This window comes from Mesoplodon bidens, assembly GCF_964165515.1.
Source record: "Mesoplodon bidens genome assembly, chromosome: 14".
In the NCBI taxonomy this organism is placed as follows: Eukaryota; Metazoa; Chordata; class Mammalia; order Artiodactyla; family Ziphiidae; genus Mesoplodon; species Mesoplodon bidens.
Genome location: NC_138170.1, coordinates 26,898,580 through 26,917,070, shown reverse-complemented (window position 1 = coordinate 26,917,070; position 18,491 = coordinate 26,898,580). Strand labels below are relative to the sequence as shown.

The window sequence follows — 18,491 nt, the reverse complement described above, 5'->3', positions numbered from 1 at the left end:
CCAGTGCCGAGCCAGAAAACGAGCATTGGGGCCAGGTGCCCGCGCCTGTTTATCTACCATTTACTGTACAACTGTGAATTTGGACACCTAACCTCTCAGCCTCAATTCTCTTATCTGTAAATTGGGCGTGATTTCAGTACCATCGCGATAGCGTTGTGAGGGTTAAATGAGCTCACTCACGTCAAATGCTTACTTAGCAAAAGCCTGTTCCGCAGTCAGCGCTCAATAAATATTTGCGTTTATTGCATTCCTTGGGCTGGCGTTTGAGCGGAGAAGGGAAATGGAATTAGAGTTAGTGGGTGACGCGGGCCGAGCAAGGATCCTACATGCTCCAAAAGAATGGCACCATCGAAAACCAGCGACTGACTGTTCCTTTACCACCGCTTCTCGTAAGACGGCTGGCGGAGGCCCAGCCTCTGGCCCTTCTAGCCACGCCGACTCTGTGGTAGCGAACCATAGAGTGGCGGAAGCGGCCCATCCCCTTCCTCTCCCGGTCCAACGGCGTGGCGAAGCTTCTGGGGGTTTGTCTGGCGCGGAGGATTGTGGGGTTGCTGGGCGGCCCGGGCGCAGAGAAGAGGAGTAGCGGGCCGCTGAATAGGCTTCCAAGATGATGGTGAGTGGTGTCTTGCGCATCTGGCTCCATCCGCTGCCATCTGGTCAGTAGTTGGCGCCGCCTGGCCGGGGCCGGTCCAGTAGGACCCCCCCCCCCCGCCAGCCTACTGCCTCGGTCCTTCCCCCCGAGCCCTGTCTTTGGGTGATCCCGGCCCGCCACCGCCTGGTGGGCCCGGGCACGGAGCAGGGGCCCTCGGTGAGGGTTGTGTGGGGCTCAAGAGGAGGGTCTGGTCTGGCCGACTGGGGACTACAAATCCCAGGGTGCTTCGGGGCCGCGAACCCGCGTCGGCCACCCGGTTTTCTGAGCCCCCATAATCATGACCTGGGTTAAATGACTGCGGGTTGAGCGTGCATGCGCGGTCGAGGGCCAGACTTGGAAGCTCTGGCTGCCCTGGAAAATGCGGATGTGAAGCGGGTGCTTCCTAGAACCTGCGGAGGCAGCGTGGGGACCTTTTGTTGGGCCGAGCCCAAGGTCTCAACTATGGTCGCTCACTGCCTCCCGCCTGCTGCTGCGTAAATGGAAACAGACCTCTCCTCCGCTCGTACTTTAATTAACTCACTCGTTCATTAAGTAAACGCATATTTATTACCTACTGAATGTACCAGGCTCCGCTGGTTGTCGGAGGTCCAACTCCTCAGCCAGGAGAATAGGTAGGGCAGATGGGGACACTGCATCAGAGGTGGGAAGACCCGGCCTCTGACTCCGACCCTGTCTGCGCCTCTTAAGTTAGGGAGGTTGGTGAATCCTCGAGTGTCTCTGTAGCCCTCCTCCCCTCCCCGCTTCCACGGCGTCCCTTTTTCCATCTCAGAGCTGCATATACCTTACGTGGGTCCCAAAGCACCTCGGTGGTGTCTCCTGAGTTGCTGTTGAACAGGGGCAGGTTTTAAGTGTTTGAAGCAAAACCCTAAGATACTGCTCCCTGTGCACTTGGCAGTTCACTCGTTCATTTTAGCCTATCAATCCAACTCAGTTCTCTGTTCTTTTCTGCTTCCTCAGCTTATCCCTGACCTAGTAGATGTCAAGCTGACCCTTATGAGGTGTTCATTATGGCCAAATGCCCTGTGAATTCCGCCTGTACACAAGATAGGAGGAACCTGGTATTAATCTGTATTCCCTCTCCCTTTCATACCTCCAGTACTGCCTTTTTCAGTCCATCTTCAACGTTACTATTCCTGAAGTCATCTTCATCTTGTGTGCAGAGGCAGCATAGTAGAGCAGTGGAGAGTAAGGGCTCTGGAGCTACACTGAATGCCTAGGTTCGTAACTAGCTCTGCCACTTACTAGGTGTGTGACTTCGAGCATGGTATTACATTTCTGGCCCTCAGTCTGTTAAAGGGGATTAAATGAATGAATACATATGAAGTACCCATCAGGTAGTAACACTCAGCATGTTAGCTAGTCTGCTAGGTGGTTGCTTGCCCTTTCGTCCCTGTAATCCGCCTTCCTGCCAAGGCTACCATAAGAGTTTTGGTTGGCCTTTAAAGAACTGGGGATCAGAACCAAGATTCTTCTGACTGGTGATAAAACCCTTCACCAAGAGGCTCCAGACCACCACCTTGGGTTTTTCCTGAACTGACGTCTGTTCTGTTTCTTTGCTGTATTGACCATTTATAGCTATTCTTTTGGTGTGTGAAACTTGAGTCACCAAGAATTCTCCTTGCTGTTCTTGAATTGGTACCTGATATTCTGGAAGCCTTCTGTGATTGAAAGAGAGGTAAAAGGGTTCCCCAGAAAGCTCAGCCCTTGGTACAGCCGTACAGAATGTATGCTTGCCTTTGTGGTATTGAGCACTACATGACTTAGCATATGAACACCTGTTGTTTTATAGAGCGTCAAGCTTAATAATGCTTAATAAAAGTTTTTAAGGAGGATGAAGAAGAAGACTATTAAGCTGAAATTACCAAGCCTTCCATGATACCCTTGGCAGATTACTGGATTCTGCTGTTGTTTCTTTACTTGAGTAAAAATGCGGTTGGAAAGTAGCTTAGGGACAGAAGCTGGGCTTCCCATAGCAGTGCTTGCCCCCGGGAAACTGCTAGAAGAGGACCCATCCTGATTGACCTGGCTTGGCTCAATCCAGCCCTGCCACCTTTCCCTCCTTAAATGATCTCTGTACCCAGCCTGCCATTTCTGTAGGGCCTTTAAAGCGTAGGGAACTTGGGGACAACGTGGTGAGCTGCTTCCAAGCCCTCCTTGCTTTGTACTTAAGAATTTTCAGTGAATTTAGTATCACCATGCTGCCGATGCTTTTCCAGAAATAACTGACTGCCACCTTATTTCACGGCTTGTATAAAGCATTTTCAAGTGTAGTTGACCCTTGAAGAACTCGGGGGTTAGGGGACCTGACTCCACTCAGTTGAAAATTTGCATATGATTTAGTCAGCCCTCCATATCCGGGGTTCCTCTGTATCTGAGGATTCAACCAACCTCAGATAGTGTAACACTGTAGTATTTACTGTTGAAAAAACATCCAGGTATGGAGCCACACAGTTCAAACCCATGCTCTTCAAGGGTCAGTTGATATGTAACAGTTGAATTTTCAGCACCAAAAGCTTCTGTATATTGCTTTGTATGTGACCAAATCTAGGCATTCTACACATTGAGATTAGTGTACTCCTTACCTTTGGGAAGCTTGTACTTTAAGATGGATGGCAATATAAACATTATGCTCAAGAAGGAGCAGAGAGACTGTTGGGATCCCCTGTTCCCAATGCTCACATGTTAACGGCTGTTGAGAAAACTTGGAAGAATGGAGACTCTGAGGAATTGCTGGCCTAGTGGTAAGAAAGTGGTTTTGGTAGAACGGGGCAGTGTGGCTCTTGTTTGTGGGGGTACAATTTGGAGATAGAGGGAGAAAAAGTTTATAAAAACATTGGATAAGTTAGCCTTGGAGAGGTGAAAGAAGCTGTCAAAGGAAATAGGAAGGGATTAAGACTCAAGTTGGTTTTTGATTTAAAACGTAAGGCTTCATCCGGGGCAGGGTTGGACCAGAGGTGACTTGAGGTTGCCCTGAGGAATGACTTAGCAGGACTGGGAGAAGGTGGGGCCTTTTGGGGGACACAGCTTTCCTTGCGAGGAACCCGAAGGAAGGCTGAGAGTATAGAGAAGCCATTTCTTGCCACCAAACCTGGGATTCTACCATGAAAAGGAAGGAATTTTCCTTTCAGTATTCTTTAAAAAAAAAAAAAAGTAATGTGTGGTATGTTTGTTAGAAAAAGTTGAAACAATACAAAATATCCAAGTGTCAAAACTTTCTTTATGGGCTTCCCTGGTGGCGCAGTGGTTGAGAGTCCGCCTGCCGATGCAGGGGACACGGGTTCGTGCCCCGGTCCGGGAAGATCCCACATGCCGCGGAGCCGCTGGGCCCGTGAGCCATGGCCGCTGAGCCTGCGCGTCCGGAGCCTGTGCTCCGCAATGGGAGAGGCCACAACAGTGAGAGGCCCGCGCACCGCAAAAAAATAAATAAATAAAAACTTTCTTTATTTACCACTCTTACTCATTAGAGTTTGTTGTGTATTTTTCCAGCCTGTTTTTATGCGTTTGCACATTGTATCTTGCCTCTTCATACCCATTTTCTATAGTTGTTTTTTGTTTTTTTCCCAATGTAAATTAGACTATGCCATTCCTCTGCTAAAAGCCTTTCCATGGCTTCCCTTCTTTGTAGGACTAAAATCTAAACTCCTTATGATAGTCTATAAGTGAGTAGTGACCTGGTTCCTGCCTGCTTCTTCAGCCTCATTCCAGCCTTCCACTTACTCACTACCCTCCAGCTACACTGGCCAAAGGGGCTGAATTTTTAAAGAACCTGCTCTGTTAATGTGGAGTCAGCCTCATGGGTTGCTCGACTTTGTAGTGTGTGAATTCTTGGCTCCTTTTTGTTGGGCTGAAACAGCCCTGTGCTTTCCTATGCCTTCCCTGCTCGGACACCTGAAGTACCCCCTGGGGTGGACATGGGCAGTGATTTTCAAACTTTATATTGTAATCCATAGGAAAAAATAAATTTCAGAGCATGGCGTAATAGCACACGCATAACTAACATAGCAAAAATGTTGCAACAGTAGTTATCCTTAATTTGTTTTACACACATAAAATCAGTCACAAATGCAGGGAAGACTGGGCCTGCTTCATGAGCTCATCTCTGAAGGCACAGGCTTGGATGCAGAGAGAAAGCAGTCTTGTGTGCTAAGCTAAGGAATTACTGTCTGCTCATGGTCACTGGAGCAAAGGTACCTAAGCAGGCGCTTTAAAATAAGCAGATATCCCTGTCTTCCCAGAGTTTCTAAAGCAGTTCCACAGATTAAGCCTCTACGAGAACAGTGACTGTTCTGGAGACCAATGCAAAATAGAGAAAAACTTGTTTAGGGTATCTGGTTGGAGCTTAGTCACAAGAAGGCTTTATGGAAGCAGCATGATAGAGGGAAACATTGCTGTACAAATTAGATTTGTTGTCATTTTGTGAGGCGGACAAAGGTGCCATTTGTTTCTCTGCCTAGCCATTTCCCTACACTCCAGCTAAACATCATTGGTAAAGCTGTCTGCCTGGGCATCTCCAGGACAACATCTGAAGCTGTTAGCACCTCATGTTTTGCACCAGTGCCCCATCTACTTCTCTACGATTAAGCTGTAATGCAGATAAATGGATGTTTGCTGGAGGGTGAACACTGAGCGTGGCCTGCTTCCTCCTGTGACGTGGCCTAATTCCTTAAAACAGGGAATAAGGTCAGAAGTTGAAAGGGCTATGCTTATGCAGTAGGGCACTGGAGGACACATTATTTGATTTGTTCTTTTTGACTAAATCAGTGCTTCTCAAACCATTTTCTGGCACACCTGCAAGTATGCTATCTCTGGAGGTAGAGGCAGTTTAAGGAATGGATATAGTGGATGGACAGTGGAGGAATGTGGTTTAAAAGGGCCTCCAGATACTTCTGTTATTGGGGAGATGAGAGCATTTTTCCTCTCCCTCCTTAAGTCTTATGTAATGAATGATTATTTTTAGAAAAACAAAAAACAACAATAAAAAACCATTCAATTGCTCTTTCTTCTCTAGCCCACACCAGTTATCCTGTTGAAAGAGGGGACTGATAGCTCCCAAGGCATCCCCCAGCTTGTAAGTAACATCAGTGCCTGCCAGGTGATTGCTGAGGCTGTAAGAACTACCCTGGGCCCCCGTGGTATGGACAAGCTCATTGTGGATGGCCGAGGTAAGTCTGCCGAGTTCCTCAGGCCAGTTGCAGAAGAGGAGGCTCCCCCAGAGTGTTTGGGGCTAGCAGAGGTTGGCATTAGAAATCTCACTGCTTTTAAGATCTCTGAAGGATTGCTCACTGTGAAGCGGTTTCTTTTCAGACATTGTCCTGAATGCTGAGCCCCTTGGGAATATATGGGAGAAGCCCGGCTCAGGAGCCTGTTGCCTTGTAGAGAGATTTAGCCCAGAAACACTATAGAACCTTCCGGAGTTGCCTGTGGTCACTCCCATTGTATCATGTTGCCAAGACAAATTCCCCCTTATGTTTTACTGTATTAATTTACAAGTGAAATACTAGGGTATCAACTCTTAAGAATATCTAAATGATTATTCATTCTTATTTTTTTAAATGTTTTCTACATCCAGTAGAGGTGTGCTCTTTGCTGTTCAAGGAAAATCAGGAGTTCATGGTCTTTGGAATGTGTGATTTTAGGTGGCCCTTTTTGCACAGAGCTGACTCTGTAAAAGGATCAGTTCATTCGCACCATGAGCCCCTCTGTCCCATCCCAATACTGTGTATATGGGCTCCAAGTGCAAATAGAAGACAGAACTTAAGAAAAGGTCTTTACATGTTTACTTAGTGTTTGTTCCTTTTAAGGCAAAGCAACAATTTCTAATGATGGGGCCACAATTCTGAAACTCCTTGATGTTGTCCATCCTGCAGCAAAGACTTTAGTGGACATTGCCAAATCCCAAGATGCTGAGGTAGGAAAATCAAGCCTATGTGTTTCAGTGAAACACGTGCCTGCTTGCTCCTTTGCTCTCCTTTCTTTAAAAATTTTGATTTTACGTCTAAAATTATAATTTCACAAGTAATTGCTTGCGAAAATATTTAGGTGGAATTAATAGTCTTTTAAAATTCCTGCTGTTCCACTGTGTGTGGCTGAGATCTTAAGATCAGGCCTGTGTGCTTGTCATTCATTTGAATTGCTCGGTAAGTAATTTAACCTCTCATCTGTTGATTGCCTTATAAGATGGGGCTGGAGACTGTTTCCAGTTTACCTTTCTTTTTAAAAGAAAATTTTTTTATGGTGGTAAAATATATGTAGCATATACTTCTGATTTGCACACATTAAAATTTACCATCTTAATGTGTGCAAATCAGTGACATTAACTTGTCTGCCTTTTTAAAAACCATTTCTGACACTGGAGTCTTGATAATAAATGTTGAGAGAGACAAGTTTGCATTTCAGAGTATTACAAGTATATCCTGAAGTTACATCAAAAGGTCTGTTAGGTCCCAGTAGCCTGTAAAACAGTATGGCTTATATAAAATTAAAGTGAGAAGAGTATAGATTTGATTGGTTAATATTTTCAACAAAGGATTACCTTTCTGTCCAGGAATTTGGCAGCTTAAACCCTTCGCCACAGTAACCTTTTTTTCTCCCTGAAGTCCCTTATATTATACAATGGACATAAGTAATAAAAAATAAGTATCTTCTAAATCAGAGGTTAGCCAGTTTTTTTTTAAAAGCTCTTATTCTTAGAGAGAGAGAGAGAGAGAGAGAGAGAAAGCTCTTATTCTTTTTCTCCTTCATTAAAAATAAGGTTTAGATCCTATTATAGAAAATAGCCATGTAAGAAAGATTAGCAGACTAGTGATCTGCTAATTCCAAATAGTGTTTAAAATAATAAGGACCTTAGCTGGTCCTTAGAGGTTTGTTTTGTAAACTCCTGTATTTTGTGCTCCTTAAAGAATATTTATCTCATACCTCTTGCTACTATGGTTATTTGTGACATGTGAGCATTGTATTATAAGCATCTCTGGAACTGTCTTACTCATCATAGTACATTGTCCGTAATAAATAAGTTCTTGGCTAATATACATATATGATTTCATATTCTGGGGAAATTTGTCCAAATCAGCTCTCTTTGGAGAATGGCCTGGCTGGGGAATTAATTTTGTGACCCAGGACCATTTGATGGGATGAATACCTATCCACCAGCACCTTTCTTCTACTTGTTGCAAAAAGCTGTGCTTCCCAGAAAAAGGCTTAATATCCATTTAAACAGTCCCCAATTTAAATGGGTAGATTGCTTAAAAAGTGGAGTTTTGGGGCTTTATCCCTGAACGTGAGAAAACGTGAATTTACTGTCATCCTCTTCCAGGTCGGTGATGGCACCACCTCAGTGACCCTGCTGGCTGCAGAGTTTCTGAAGCAGGTGAAACCCTATGTGGAGGAAGGTTTGCACCCACAGATCATCATCCGAGCTTTCCGCACTGCCACTCAGTTGGTATGGGAGTGCTGGTGAACTTGGGCACTTTGTGCACCTTTGTATTTCTCTTAGGATACTATGTTTATTGGGGTGTGGAGGGACTGGGAACAAGGTTCCTTGGACATTTTCTGAATTCTACTGCCTAGGAATCTCAATTCTACCATTCAGTAGCTTTTGACTAGGTATATTACTTAATCTCTTTAAGCCTCGAGTTTCCTGATAGACTATGATAATAAGCTCTTGGTGAGAGCTATTTCTGTTTTTATCAAGTACTTCATGGCACATCTTGAGACCTTGCTTTTATTGACCTTTGACTTTCATTCTGTAACCTGGGGTAAGTCAGTTCTCTGTGCCTTACTTTGTCTCTTTACTATCTCTGTTTTGGGGTGGTGGCATTAAAACAAAATCATACATGAGAAGTAAGTATGAATGGATATCTTTTGAAAAAGATGGCTTTGAAAAGATACCATGTTTAACATACAAATATGTGTATCGTCTACATACCTAATTAATATATAAAGTGCTAGAAGTTGTCACAGGTGCTGTTTGTAAGCCAGAAAATTTGGCCTAATTTAGTGTCATAGTGTGTTTCCGTTCATTTGTTTTAGTTTGTTACCTGCAGATCCAGAGCTGAATCCTGATGTACCCTGATGATTCTTCAGAACTATACCTACTCTACATTTCTAACTTTGGGCATTTTCTAAACTATAGAGGTTTATATTTTTCTGGGGAGCTACAAGACTTAGAAATGTTGTTTCAACTGTGGAGTAGAAATGCTTGAGATTTGGGAGCAGACAGATTAAGGACAAGCAGGAGCGATTGGGACCCACTTCTCCAGTTTGTCTTGAGCATGAGAGACTCACCCAGCTTGTGTTCTTGGCAGGCGGTTAACAAGATCAAAGAGATCGCTGTGACTGTGAAGAAGGAAGATAAAGTGTAAGTTCGCAGTGAGCTTTGTCAGAACCTTGACTTCCCGTGGCCAAATTGAATGCAGAAGCTTGTGGAATCCCTGCATGGCCTGGGGCTGTTTGGCTCTTGCTAGACCTCTGGCTGTGCCCCAGCCCATGCATTACAAGAGAGGCTGTAGGTTGTAGATTAAACGCTATCACTCATAAGGTCTTTGACTGCAATCACCGGCTGTCACTGATAATCTGCCCTAAAGATACAGAAGATGAAATTGTTGAGGGCTGAGTTTAGAGACTAGAACAGAAACTATCTCCACATTGCAGTAGAGTCAGGTAAGAGGGCCTTTCAAGGCCTGATGCAGGTCCCACCCTTGTGTCCCAGGGAGCAGAGGAAGCTGCTAGAGAAATGTGCCGTGACTGCTCTGAGCTCCAAGCTGATCTCCCAGCAGAAAGCCTTCTTCGCTAAGATGGTGGTGGATGCGGTGATGATGCTCGATGACTTGCTGCAGCTTAAAATGATTGGAATCAAGAAGGTTCAGGGTGGAGCCCTAGAGGTGAGCCTGCTGTGGCCTCCCTAGGAGGCTCTTGCTTTCGCATTGACCCTCCAGACAGCTTGGTGTAGGAGGAGAGCACACGGTACAGGAACAGAGAGAATGCATGTTGGGCTGGAAGGCAGACTGGAGCTGTTCTCCATACTGCTGCTACAGACTTCTCCTGTAGGTGCATTTTGTAACCTCTGCAGACCTATATTTACTTGTTAGCAGAATGGAAGATTGAACTGGCTGATTTTAAGAATCTCATTGTTAATGTGGGAGGGGGATAGGGCTAGCTCTGATAAATTATCTAAAACCCTCAATAAATATATGAAAAGTACATTTCAGTCCATTCTTCTCCAAGTGATATGGCCAACCTCTCCCTTCTTTTATTCATTTATTTTGAATAGATAATACATTATTCAAACTGTTTAGAATTCCTAAAGGAAAAAACCAATGTCCCCTACACCACTCCTGCCCCAGATACAGCCACTGTTAACTCTGTGTGTTGTGTGTGTGCGTGTCCCCGTCCGTGTCCCCCTTCTTCCAGAAATACTCTGCATCTATAAGTACAAATGTAAATATTGTTTTCTTAAACAAATGCTCACTTGTAATACATAGTGTTCTGCAACTTGCTTTTGTCTACTTAACAACATATTTTTTCACTTATTTAAAGTTAAATAGAGACATGTTGGCTAGTGGCCACTATATTGCACAGCATAACTATAACTGTGTTCTTTTTTAACACAGAAGTATCTGGAAACCTTCTTTGATGTTGTTGTCTCCATGTTGGACCTTTTCTAGTCTTTGGCCTGCTCTACTTCTTACTTGACTCTTCCTTGGTGACCTCAGCCTGAGGTGATTTGGACAGGACAAGACCTGCTTGAAATATTATGTCCTGGCCCTTTACTTTTTGTTCTTTGAAGTCTTTGGAAGGACTTCTACCCCTCCAAATGGCATTTTCATTCTGTCCACCTCCCTCCTCTTCCTCCTGTCATGGCACATGTCAGTGGGATGAGGTTCTCTTTATATAGTAAAGCTGTGAGGAATCTGGAGGTCATCTGAGGCATTCCCCATCTTCAGCCCCCACTACCACTCATGTTTCTGCCCATTCTTTGCATCATGGCTTGCCGACTTTGTCTTTACACACTGCTTTGATAGCAATATTCCATTTTCCCCTGGGCCTTCCTACTTCCGTAAACCCTTGAGATTAGATTGGCATTCACTAAACTAGGGATCAGAACTAATAATCTTATCTGGTGAGAAAGCCAGGGGCACCAAGCCACACATATGTTCTTCAGACTGTCCCACATCTCTTAAATGCATGTAAAACCCTTAACACAATACTTGACACACAGAATTCAGTAAATGGTGGTAGTAATTATTTACTTGTTCTCAGGATTAACTGAAAACTTCCTGATCTACATCTTCAGCATTTACCTCTCTCTTGAGCTTCACACTCCTGGATCTCACTGCTGCTGAACTCATTATCTTATCCTCCAAACCTGTAATATTTTCTGTATTCCTTGACATAGGTGCTATCACCACCATTATTCAGTCACTCAACCCAGAAGTCTAGGGTCATCCTTAAAAATATTTCCAATTCCCCCAACCTGTTGATCACTGTTGTTTCATTTTACCTACCAATTTGTTGTTTCCTAAGTCTGTCTCTTTTACTAGACCATTGTTCTGGTAGTGGTCACTCTTCTTCCAGTCTTGCATCCCCTAAGTCCGTTCTATTTTTTGTTGCAGCGTGAAGTTCCCCAGTTTACACTCTGTGTGTAAAGCATTTTGGGGTTCTACATTGTGTACAGGATAAGAGTCGGGCCTTAGCAGAGCCTTTAAGATTCTCCTAAACTGGTCCCTGCCCTCTTATTTTGTATTCCAGCAACTGCAGGTAGCTTTTCATCCACTGATTGCACCACACTGCCTCTGTCTCTTGGGAACATTTCTTTCTTTTTTCTGTCTGACTAATTTCTGCTCATCCATCTTGATTCAGCTCAAGCATCACCCCCTTTAGGAGGCTGTGGATTTGAATGATGTAGGAATCTGTTTCACCAATAGGCTCCAGTATTATAGACTAGGATTGTAGATTAGCACTGGCAGAGAACATATAGGTCGTTGAACTGAATACACTATTTAAAAAAATTTATTTTGTTGACGTATAGTTGATTTACAGTGTTGTGTTAATTTCTGCTGTACAACAGAGTGATTCAGTTATACATATATATGTATTTATTCTTTTTCATACTCTTTTCTGTTATGGTTTACCACAGGATACTGGATATAGTTTCCTGTGCTATATAGTAGGACCTTGTTGTTTACCCATTCTATATATAATAGTTTGCATCTGCTAATCCCAAATTCCCAATCCATTCCCCCCCCCGCCCCGTTGGCAGCCACAAGTCTGTTTTCCATGTCTGTGAGTGTTTCTGTTTCATAGATGAGTTCATTTGTGTCATATTTTAGATTCCACATGTAAGTGATATCATATGGTATTTGTCTTTCTCTTTCTGACTTACTTCACTTACTGAATACACCCTTCTTTACGGAGTGGGAAATGACTAGGTTTTTTAGTAAGAAAGAGATCTGAGATTTGAACCTGTGTTCTGATACTGCTGAAGCCACTCCCAAGTGCAACATGCTTTCTATTATGCCCTGCTATTAAATCCACCCCACAGCAAGCTCTGTTACGGAACAAGTGGTAGTAGTTCATATTTTGAGGGATCAAGATGGGAATAGCCACAATGAGAGCTTGGGAACTGCAGGAAATTTCTGACCCTTAGGACCTTTTGTTTTCATTTCCTGGAAGGAGGAAGCACCTGGGCTACAGCACACAGGTATGTGTGTGCTCGTGTGCAGTACAGGTAGGGAGGGGTATGTGTAGAAGACTGGGAGGTGGGGAGTTGGGATGAAAGTGCATCCCTTGGCACCTGCTTTGGAAGTTAGTCTTAGAGAACAGCCCAAACAGGCCTTTACCATGCTTAGTCTCTGCAAGCAAACTGGTTTTCCTTATACTGAAGGCACAGCCAAAATATGTTCTGTATTTTGCCTAGCTTTTATGATGATGGAAAAGCTTTGTTACAACAGTGAAATAAAAACATGGTTAACTCTTTCAGGTTCACAGAAATGGACATGCATTATTAGTCCAGCACACCAGTAACTTGATTTCATTTCATGCCAGTACTGAACTGTTGAACTGTTTGTTTTTTTAAACAGGAGTCCCAGCTTGTAGCTGGTGTTGCATTCAAGAAGACTTTCTCTTATGCTGGGTTTGAAATGCAACCCAAAAAGTACCATAATCCAATGATTGCCCTTTTAAATGTTGAGCTCGAGCTGAAAGCTGAGAAGGATAATGCGGAAATCAGAGTCCACACAGTTGAGGTAGGCCCTACCAGCTGGCAGTGGCATGGAAATGGGCAACATTCTGGGCCATAGCCTTGGGCCTTTGTGGCCATCTTGGGCTTAGCTTTGTTTCTCAGGTACCTTATGGGCTCCTTTCTCCTCCTATCCCCCTAAATATTAATGTCTAAATACTGGGTCCACTTCTTTTGTCACGCTATGCTCTCTCTCAGTGACCTGGACCTGAGGAGGTTTGGATAGGGCAAACGTGCTGAAATATTATCCTCTGGCCCCAGGGAAGGGGCTTGCAGGGGCCTCTCAGCTATATAGTGAGCCAGTATTTTGATTCCTCTTATTTGGGCAGATGTGAACTCTGCCCTTTCTATACTGGGTCCCGTGTTGCAGGGACAGGTGTGCTCCCAACATTGATATCACCAAGGCTGTCTCTGGAGGTAGCAGTATCACCCAGCTATAAGCAAGTATTCTTGGAAAATGTGTCCCCAACACAGAATGGCCTTTGGGGGAAAGGGTCTTGTCATTGGTAACTCCATGGGTGCAGTGCCTCAGAGGAGCTAGAACTTAGCCGGGCTAAAGTATGTCTTGTACCGTAGCAAGTGCTAGCTCTGGAGTAGCTCCCAGTCCTGGGGTTACTTTCTGCCTTTGTGTTTGAAAGTTTTAGGTGATTCCTAAGTTACCTTATAGGGTCCTTGTATATTTGGACTGAGAGGAGGCTATTCTGTTTACCCCTGTTAATTCCCAAATAAATCAGTATATTTTATTTGGCGGGGGTGTGTTATATTTTAACATACCATATAGGCTAACTTCCACCACAAAGCATCCTCATCCTTTTCTGGGTCTCTTCAGGATTATCAGGCAATTGTTGATGCTGAATGGAACATTCTTTATGACAAGTTAGAGAGGATCCATCACTCCGGAGCCAAAGTCGTCTTGTCCAAACTCCCCATTGGGGATGTGGCCACCCAGTACTTTGCTGACAGGGACATGTTCTGTGCTGGCCGAGTGCCGGAGGAGGATCTGAAGAGGACAATGATGGTAACCAAACTTTCACAGGCTGCTTCTTGGTCTTTGTGGCCCCTGGGGGGTTTTCACTTACCCCTGGTGTACTGGAGTGGTTGGTATGTGAATCTAGACCTGTCTTCTGAACTCTTTTTGCCATGAAGCACTCCAGTTCCAGTGTGTATATGCTCAGTATACAAGAGTTAATCTAACCAAACGAGTCAGGGAAGCTGATTTGTAAGGAAACCTAGCAGTAAGGCTATGATTAGCTGGCTAAACTCCAGTCTGGATGCTTCTGGCCAGGTTTCCTCCCTTTCTTCTTGAGCATCTCACCAAAGATGCTTCAGGTCTAAAGCACTGATCCTGACTTCAGTCGCTGGGCCCAAAGCACCCTCGTTTAGGGGAGGGGGTATTGGGTGAAACAAAGGGTCACCATCTCCTTTTAACCAGGCTTGTTTGCCCTTTGTGTGTCTTAGTTCTGTTTTGTTTTCTCCTCTTCCAGAGGGAGCCTGGAGGTCAAGGGTGAGAGTGGGTCATCCAGTGAGGAGAGCTCCGGGGCACCATGGCAGTCTAACATGGGAATTGGCTTTAAGACTAAGTGGCAGGAAGCTCACTTCTGGCCTCGTGTGAGCCTTCACTGCTAGATGATGTTGTCTTGTGTTCCTCAGGCTTGCGGAGGCTCCATCCAGACCAGTGTGAATGCTCTGTCATCAGATGTTCTGGGCTGCTGCCAGGTCTTTGAAGAGACCCAGATTGGAGGCGAGAGGTGAGCAGTAGGCCTGGGCTCCCTGTTTGCTTAGCTCACGAGACTTGCCTGATGGCCTTCTGCCATCTTTGGGGTGTGGTGTATATATAGCACATGCTATTCTCTTCTGAGGTCTTATATCTCATGGGGCATGAAGAGCTCAGATATAGAGAGTGTTTGGGGAGGGAAGAAGATCAAGTTGGGTCTGAAGTCTGATTCCGTCATCTTTTATGCCCCTGTGGGACAGCGCTAGACCTTCCCAAGAACATGTCTTTAAGAATGGGCTTGGAGAGCCTTAGCGAGGAACAGAAGAGCAGCTGCTGAGTGTTGGGAGGACTTGGTGAGGTTAGAACACAGCGGGTTGGCAGCAGAAAGGAGTTCACAAGTATGATTTGACCCTCGGTGTAGGTACAATTTCTTCAAAGGCTGCCCCAAGGCCAAGACTTGTACTATCATCCTCCGTGGTGGCGCTGAGCAGTTTATGGAGGAGACAGAGCGGTCCCTGCACGACGCCATCATGATTGTCAGAAGGGCCATCAAGGTACTAGGCTGGGAGCTTCCAGCCTGCACAGCTCACTCTGCCTCTTGAGCTGATGAGACCCTGGATTTGTGTGGTGATTCCTTCCCTGTATAACCTGTGTCCTTCCATGTGGGGCATGTGGGCCCTGATTTGTCTCACAGATGATAAAGAAACAGCCTCAGTCTCAAAGTAAGTCATGCTGCCTTAAAAGTTAAGACTTGTTCTTGTGAGCAGCTGTGGAGCTGATAGAGTCAGCCATCCCAGGGATTGTGCCAGTGCCCTCAAGCTACAGGTGACCTTGAAGATGGTCAGTAACCATAAGGTTCACCGGATTGAAGTTGGGATGTGCTAGACACGGTCCATGTCTGGGCTTCCTGGGGCTTGGGCTGAGGGAGGGAATGTGGAACCGGCCCTCTTTCTGAGCTAGAGGGCCTATTGACTGAACGGCCCAATTTGGCTATGGCTGGAGCTTAGACCAGGGGACCCCTCGCATTTAGTGGTGGGTCTGGTCTCTGCAGAATGATTCAGTGGTGGCTGGTGGCGGCGCCATTGAGATGGAGCTCTCCAAGTACCTGCGAGATTACTCAAGGACCATCCCAGGAAAACAGCAGCTTTTGATTGGGGCCTATGCCAAGGCATTGGAAATTATCCCACGCCAGCTGTGTGACAACGCTGGCTTTGATGCCACAAACATCCTCAACAAGCTGCGGGCTCGGCACGCCCAGGTGGGTTATTCCTCTCCTCCGGGTCCAGGGACTGGGTGGACGGGGCTAGAGTCTGAGTGTGTGTTGTGCTTACTCAAGCTCTGTGTGGTCAGCCCAGGTGATAGTGCTGGAACCAAACCCAGTACCAACTGCCTGCCTCCTCTGAGGTCAGAGGGAAAGACCAGTGCTGGGACTGGTGGTTCAGGGTTTGTTCAGTGCTTCTTCCAAGAGTCTGATCACTCCTCACGGTGCAGTGAGAGGAACCAAAGGAACCCTGTGGCCTTCTGCCTGGAAGCACATACCACGTGTACTGGGTTCCTTGGTGGTGAAGCACTCCAGGGCCCTGCTGACAGCAGTCCAGCCATGGCTCTACCACCTCCAAGTTGTGATCTCTGAGAATTTAATTTGTTCATGTGCTGTTTAGCAAATACTCACCTAGAGATGTTTCTTAAATGCGGTCTGTTAAATGCTCAGTGCGGTGACAGCATTAAGTGAGTGACTTAGTTTCTGACTTGGGTTAGAACTGTAAGGCAGTCAGTCTCTGCGTCTGTTTCCTTGTCTGTAAAATCGGGACTAATGGAAGCAGTGAGATGATGAAATGAGATAAGGGGTTGGAAAGTGTTCCTCTTGAGAAGCCTGGTTTGACATACACAGTCCTCGGGTGACCTGAGGCTGGGGCCTCCCGAGAAGCCAGCAGCTTGCCTGGGAGAGGGCCGGGAGGTCTTCTGTGGTCAGCACTTCTCAGGTGGGGGGTGGGGGAGGGGTGGGAAGAGGCTTCCAGGCTCCTGTTGTGAGGCCTTCCTCAGGGAGATGCCAGCGGGTTCAGAGAGCCTGAAGATTCCTAACAATCCGAGTCATTCAGAGGGTGTGCAAGAAGACATTTGAGAGCAGTTCCATATCACTTTCCCTCTTTTTCTGCTCTTTCAGGGGGGCATGTGGTATGGCGTGGACATCAACAATGAGGACATTGCTGACAACTTTGAGGCCTTCGTGTGGGAGCCAGCTATGGTGCGGGTCAACGCCCTGACTGCAGCCTCTGAGGCTGCGTGCCTTATTGTGTCCGTAGATGAAACCATCAAGAACCCTCGCTCAACAGTGGATGTTCCCCCAGCTGCTGGCCGGGGCCGAGGTCGTGGCCACCCCCATTGAGAGACACCCCAGCTCTCACTGCAGGCTGCCTGCAGGCTGTGCCTACTCTGTCTTGGTGAAATGGTATGACAAGGAAGGGGTAGTATTTGGCCCACTCTGTTCTCACTGGAGGTTATTTAAATAAAACTTAGACTTAGAATTCATTTTGCAAATTATTTGGGCCCAGGAGTTGTACTCATAAATGTCTTGACTGCAGCTCAGAATTGTAGCTTTATATGTACTCACCCAACAGGTAGAAAAGAGAAAATCTCCTTCCCTCTTGGGCTGAGTCCTCCACAGCCTCTAGTCATTGTTAGACAGAGTGTAGGTCCACTCTGCCAGGGGAGGAGCTCCACCTGAGTAGCCCCTGTCTGGAAGTTTAGCTTTGGTTGTTTTCTCAGTCCTAGCAGTGGCTGGGAGGTGTGGGGTTGCTTCCTTTTCTTCTGACATCACCTTATTTAGCCCTGGCCTCGCCTGGCTCTGCTGCCAGGGTTTCTCTGGGTTTGAGTCAAATGCATTACATTACCTTGTCTACCCCTCCTACTTCCGTATTCTTTTGGCTCAGTCTTTTCATCCCTCTTTTTCAAGATCTTGAGGTTGAGGGCTTTCGGAGGAATGTTTCAGAGAGGACAGATCCTTTCTAAAGTCTTGTGACTTCTTAGAAGTAAGTCCATTGAGGAGGAGGCTGAAGGAGCCACCCAGTCTTCTCAGTTCAGCCACCAGTGGTCCTTTGTGCTTTCTTCTGACCAGTGGAAGTTTAGAACGGCCAGCACAGATAAAGTCAGCAATCTAACTGCCTCCTTGTTTATTGCTAGTTCTGAGAGTTGGCCTGCAGCTACCTGTAATTAATGGGAAGCTTCTGCTCCCTAAATCTGGGAAGTGATTTTTTTTTTTTAAATCTCTTGAGTTCCAGCCAAGTCAGATGAACTCAAAAGCAGAATGGGGGTGGTGGCAGGTCCAGACTTTGGAGTTTGGCATCCCTCCTAACTTGATGGTCTGTAAGTAATTTTTTTTCAGCTGTTCTACCTGTATAACGGTAATAGCTGACTCCGAGTTGTGGGGATAAGTGCTCATCTACTTGTTTGATGCTAGAGCCACACACAGTTTAAGCCTAAACACCTGTTCTTTTTTTCTGATTTTTAAATGTTTCAAGACCTGAGTAATCAAATCAGTGGGGCAACCCCATTTTGTAAAATGGGTAAGTTGAGCCAGACCATGATGGGGAACTGGTCTCCATCAGGCCAAAGTCAGATTGGCTGGCCAGAGCATCCTAAGGTTACCAAGCCAGTGAGGGGATGGGCAAGTGTGTGCTGTTCCTGCTATATTTGTGCTGGGGTTGCCCTTAAAGATGGCTTCTCCTGGCTGAGAGTCAGAAAGGACACCCTGAGGCTCTTTATCTGCCTGCACACACTGAAAGCTATGGCACGGTCAGTAACCTGCATGGCCTTCCTCCAGCAATGATGTCTACTGTCCTGAGACAGGTCTTCCTAATGCTTCAGTTCACCTCACTGATGCCATTCAGATC

General features: G+C 45.8%; 1 protein-coding gene across 1 annotated transcript; it reads left to right on the top strand.

Moving 5' to 3' along the window:
- The first annotated feature begins 480 nt into the window (after window positions 1–480).
- On the top strand, window positions 481–17,126 carry CCT7 (chaperonin containing TCP1 subunit 7). Its single transcript, XM_081254029.1, has 12 exons — window positions 481–613; window positions 5,661–5,814; window positions 6,454–6,560; window positions 7,965–8,090; window positions 8,956–9,008; window positions 9,360–9,531; window positions 12,730–12,894; window positions 13,717–13,905; window positions 14,538–14,635; window positions 15,023–15,155; window positions 15,653–15,859; window positions 16,766–17,126. The coding sequence occupies exons 1-12, from the start codon at window positions 608–610 to the stop codon at window positions 16,985–16,987; spliced, it is 1,632 nt and encodes a 543-aa protein (XP_081110155.1). The 5' UTR covers window positions 481–607; the 3' UTR covers window positions 16,988–17,126.
- Window positions 17,127–18,491: the final 1,365 nt, after the last annotated feature.